The 5,522-nt window shown below is 43.2% G+C and overlaps 1 protein-coding gene across 1 annotated transcript; it reads left to right on the top strand.

The window, feature by feature from the left end:
• The first annotated feature begins 2,778 nt into the window (after nt 1–2,778).
• On the top strand, nt 2,779–3,676 carry LOC112895669. Its single transcript, XM_025963650.1, has one exon. The coding sequence runs from the start codon at nt 2,992–2,994 to the stop codon at nt 3,364–3,366; it is 375 nt and encodes a 124-aa protein (XP_025819435.1). The 5' UTR covers nt 2,779–2,991; the 3' UTR covers nt 3,367–3,676.
• The last annotated feature ends 1,846 nt before the right edge of the window (nt 3,677–5,522 follow it).

The following is a 5,522-nucleotide window of genomic DNA, read 5'->3' as shown; positions in this document are numbered from 1 at the left end:
TTCACGAATCCACCTTTTTACCTTAATAAAATTCTTGTCTTCCCTGCAGGCATTGTTAAAAATGCAAACAAGCTCCATTAGACTACAAAGGAAAATCAGTTTTACTTTTTTCAATTTTTATATTCACGTGCTGCGAGACAAATTTTTAGCAGAACAACTATATGTGGCAGCGTACTTTTCATGGATAATATTTTTTTTACTTTTTTCTGTTAGCAATTAGCAATAAAATTTTCGTATGCAGAGAATGATAGAAAAACTCGGGGGGGGGGTGAATTTTTTGGCAACTCATATATATTTTTTCTGTTACACTATTCTTTTAAATTTTTATCCATTTTGAAACTTTTTTCTCTAAAATATTTTCAAGATGATCAAGCATGAACCTATAAAGTTTGTTAGCTATAAAATTTCATACTAAATTTTCTATTAAACTAATATTTTATGTGGTAGAATCTTTATGTACAAAATTTTCAATAAGCCAAGTAGAAATCTGGAAAGTTTGTCAGCTACTAAAATTTTTAGTATGAAGTTTTTATTTTAAATAATTTTATTGTGCTTTCAGATAGTTTGAAATTTACTTTTATTTTTACTCCCCCCACCCAAATTATACACCCAATTTTCCCACATCCCAAAAAAACCAGATGGTTCCTAAAAGAAAATATTTTTTTGAGGTGGGAGGGGGGAGGATCGATCATACGGCGACCTTACGGAAGGAAACAAACAGGCCTCCGTAAACTAGAAAATCCCGTTGAAAATCAAAATTTTGTGATAGTTTGAGAGGGTAAATTGAATTTTTCCTATATTTAAAATAGAGGAGTATGTAAAGTAAGCACGGCGCTATAGGATGCTTAAATCGGCTCTTGTGTTTGCAAAAACATAAAAGCATTAGGAAAAGGGTTTACATGTGTTACTTAGCATGGTAATAACAAGCATTAGTACAAAGCATTTATTGAGGCACCTCAATACTGTCCGTTAGCACATTTGTGCTGGCGGTTGCAGCACAAATCGATTTGTATTGGCGGTTGGCTTAAGCGACGGATGCTTATGTCGACCATCAGCACAAACCATTCTTTTTCTTAAGGAAAAATTAAATAATTATTTCATATGAAGTTGGATAAAGATAAATTTTATATAAAAGTTATAGAGCTCGATGAGATCTAAAATTTTGTAGTTAACAATATTTTTGTGCAAGACCATTTATTTGGCTAAATATTCATTACCATTTCTGAAATCAAATTGTAAACCTTATATCCAAATTATAGACAACATAAGATGAAAACAAACCTTATATTCAAGTTATAGGGTTTGACGAGATCTAAAACTTTTTATTTGATAAATTTGCATTCAAGATTATTTAGTAGGTCAAATATTCGTTACCATTTCTAAAATTTAATTTTAATAATAAAAATTTAACCAAAGTTGTAGGGCTCGACGGGACCTAAAACTTTATAGTTGATAAATCTTTAATTTAGGATCATTTAGAGTGTCAAAAATATAATATAAGATTCGAAAAAGTGATATCAAAAGAATAATATACCTTGGAAAGATAAGAAGTAATGCATAGATGATGGTAAGGATTGGACGCGTGAAGCAAGAGGCCTCGAGTTCGAAGCACGAACACCGTATATACTCGGAAAAATGTCAAAAAAATATAGAACTTGTATGCATATACCTACTAAAATGTGAAAATATTTGTGCTAGTATAAGATTGCTTGCGGGCGTCAAAGCTGCCAGCATAAATATATTTTAACTGTCAGTACAAATATTTTTTAGCAGTGAAGATTATCAGGGATCAACGCTATTCCAACATGTACTGAACTCTGAAATCGATCGAATTATTAAAGCATATCCAAACGCCTGACTCGACCATGCAAGAAAAACAACGCACCGGCAATCCGAAACGTGCCCAGTTATTAAATTAGAAGGTAATAATAAACAACTTGATCTGAATCACTTAAACTGTGCGACGTCGAAGGTCGAACGAGCGAAGCAAGGAATCTTCATGGAAGTTGCATTGCTCGCTCGTCATCATCCGGCGGCAGGCGGCACCGCGCAGGTCTGCAGGGGAATCGGCGGCGAGCATGTGGCACCTGGATCGCTGGCCGCCGGCACATATACGCACTCAACGCCGCCTGAAAGAGAAGGCGGCGGAGGGCTACTATGCTCTTCCGAGCTACGGTTGGTTTGGATGTAACCGGATTAAATACGCATAGAAATGAATTTGGATATATCAAATATTTATTTTTGTGTTCCTTCCCGTTTCCATCCCTAGACGTTCGCATATGGCACGGGGACCCAGGACACGTCGAAGGCGTGAGGAGGCGCGCGCCGCAGTGGAGGCGCGGGGCGAATCCGACAGCGCGTTCCGGCGAGGAGATCGAAAAGCGGGCGCGGGCAGCCGGAGTGGCCGACGAGTGGCGTGCTATGGCCGCCGGCTGCATGTTGCGTGCATGCCCGCCGGCGTGGAATGAGCCGTCATCAGAGCGAGCGCTCGCGCATGTGGCGGCATGTGGGCTCGAGTTTGGAGAACATGCATGCGGGCGTGCCCGGGCCCGGGGCCTCTTCCTTCGCTAGCTTCCCGCTTGCTCAAGCAAACACCTCTCGTGCCCTCATCTCCCAGCTGCCGCAGATGCCGCTCAACGTGCCCCCGATCTCTTTACGTACGCGCACCAGCGCCCTGCTAGCTGTTCATCATATCCACATACACAGCCCCGCATCCGCAGGCAGATATCCGCACGCTAGCCACTTGTTCTTCCAGTTCAATTGAACCGTAATTAGATTACGCCGCCGGCCACCAACTACGCGCGCACATGCCTGCCACCGTGCCGTCCGATCTGTATACATATATAGGCAGCAGGCAGCCATGAGCCATTGCTCCGCTTGATCTCGCGCTGTCACAGCCGGTGGTGCCACGCCGCTACTCGTCGGTCGGTCATCGTGGTGTCGCGAATTGTGATCCGGCAACCGGCCTACCAGGCTACAACCACCTTAGATATGGCGGCTCACGCCTGCTGCGACGTCGTCGCTGACGGCGCTACGACGCCGGCGGGGGCAGCGGCAAGCGGGCGCCTTAGGTTGAGAAGGCCGTCGAGGGCGCTGATGAAGAAGGCGAGGAAGCTGAGGAAGGCCGCCGGCGGGAAGCGCCCGAGGCCGGCGGCGGCGTCGAGGACGAAGCGCGTCGCGGCGATCAGGAGGAAGATGGAGGCGCTGCGGAGGCTCGTGCCGGCGGCGCCCTGCGGGGAGGAGCGGGCGGACGGGCGGCTGGAGGAGCTCCTCCTGCACGCCGCCGGCTACATCCTGCGCCTCCAGATGCAGGTCCGGGTCATGCAAGTCATGGTCCACGCGCTAAACGATAACCCGGAGGATTGATGATGTATCTTCGCTCGATCCTCTCGGTCATGTGAATCCCTTTCATTCTTTTTTTTTTCTTCTCTTCTCATGGTTTGTCAGTTGGCTGCTGGGTGCAGATCATTGGTTTGTTGAGTATTGATGAGTGGGTTTGGGAATATTTGTACGAACATGCTAGAAATGTGTTCAATGCTCATACTGTGCGTGTGAAGAAGATAGGGTATAAGTAGATCTATACATAGTTTTAGGACACCTCCGAGCACCAGCTGTATGTGAAATGGGTGATTATTTGCATGTATGTACACAACTGCTTATGGGGTTAAGATTGAAACTGAAATTGAATTCGGAGGTTATATATTTGTTTGGTAGATGGCCTGAATTTCTAAATTATTGAGATCTTAACTCCGAAAGTTCGTTTGGACCAAACCGGTCATATATATGTAAAAGTTCAGTAACCGCACGAATGAACCCTCTTCCTTATCGACTGTGAACTGTTTGTTGGTGAGAGCTTCTGCATTCTGAATAGCACTAGGGGATGCATACACACCGTTACAGGACACATGTAGACTGGTTTTCCTTCACCACAAGATTTGTGCCACTACAAGTGCTCAATTCTGTGCAAAAGGTAGTTCCATGACTCTGCAGCACATTGAGAGAAACTATACATGCACGCACGCTATTAGGTACGTATTGTGTTCAGTTAAAATCTGGAGTTACGTCGAATTGTTGATGGGCATATATGTATACCTTGCTGTTCCTCTTTTGCACGTATTGGATTATATATATAGGAACACTAAAGTATACAAGATTATTAGTAATGAGAGAACCTGCTATATCGTTAGACATTTTCAATCCCTGAGTAAATGTTCCCCCAGTATGGGGTAGCTCTTGTCAATACTCTTATGGCTAGAGTAGCTATCTCCACATGCATATGTAACTGTCAATTCCTGAATTGAAGGTCGTTGCCCCAAAAGAGTAACTGCAAGGAGAACACAATAAAATGGATGATATGACTGTCGACACCTTCTTCTTCTTTGCTCTCCCGTGCTCGCCGGCCTCTGCATGCTGCATCTGTATGGTGACCATGCAGGCGTACAGTGACGTCGTCTTCTTCCATCGGGTACCAGATCGAAGCAAGCTGGAGGCGCGATCTGATTGCTATGGGCCCAGCACAAGGAGCCTCCGCTCGCACAGCGCAAAAGATCATCCAAATCATCTGCATCGCAATACGCACACAGCACGGCCGACATGCATGTAACGACCGGCCGACCACAGGCCCAAAAAGCACAAAGGTCCTTGTAGGCCTTCGAAGGAACAAACAGTGGGCTGCGCTTGCCATCTTTTTCGAGGAACGGGCTGGGCTGGGCTTTCCTAAACGCCTCCCTGGGCAAAACTGGCCCGGACCATGACGAACCGGGCTACAAATCTTGCATTAGGCTCTTCGACCCATCAGGCCCACTCAGAAGAAGCACGGATGGCTGTTTGCCCTAGCAAAAAAATAGATGACACTATCTCCAAAAAAAGATGGTAGGCCGCTCAAAAAAAATGGTAGGTAATATTTTTTAAAACTTCAAACTTTAAATGTTAATATAAATATATTATAAAACAGTTGATTAGTGAAATTATTGAGTGAATATTAGGAGGATCAAGGTTGGAGATACATCCATTCTAAAAGACCGACACAAACATGTCAACATTGCGGGTTATTGTTTCAGCTATCTGGGTGTAATTAAGAACTTATTTCTTTTTTGCGAAAGAAAATAAGTACTCATTTCGACAAATGAATACTGATTAGTCTCCAAAACATGAAACAAATCATCATTTTTTGCATATAGGAGTGCTTTTATCCTGACACCTTGCTTTAACTGATAGAATTTATATCATTTAAAAAAACTGACATAATGCATAACTAGTACAAGTAGAAGACCGTTCCAACAATTACTCAACGATCTTTCCCTAAAAAATATCCAACCAAAACTTTTTTGAACAGTAGTTAATCTGATTAACAGCTATTTTTCCCGGTCACAACCAGTTAGTTGAAGACAACGCGAAACTGGACACTATAATATATAATATGGTTAGCATTTTTGTATTTATTTAAAGAAAAATATAGTAACCGTGCACATACTCCGTTGGTACCAACGTCACTGTATAAAAAAGTTTGCTCAGACCTGCTT

The sequence above is a fragment of the Panicum hallii genome, chromosome 5 (assembly GCF_002211085.1).
Source record: "Panicum hallii strain FIL2 chromosome 5, PHallii_v3.1, whole genome shotgun sequence".
Classification (NCBI taxonomy): Eukaryota; Viridiplantae; Streptophyta; class Magnoliopsida; order Poales; family Poaceae; genus Panicum; species Panicum hallii.
The sequence above is the reverse complement of the archived record's forward strand: the minus strand, read 5'-3'. Positions and strand labels throughout refer to the sequence as shown.

Excerpts from the sequence above, each read along its gene's own strand:
- LOC112895669 (XM_025963650.1), top strand. The coding sequence starts at position 2,992 with ATGGCGGCTCACGCCTGCTGCGACGTCGTCGCTGACGGCGCTACGACG.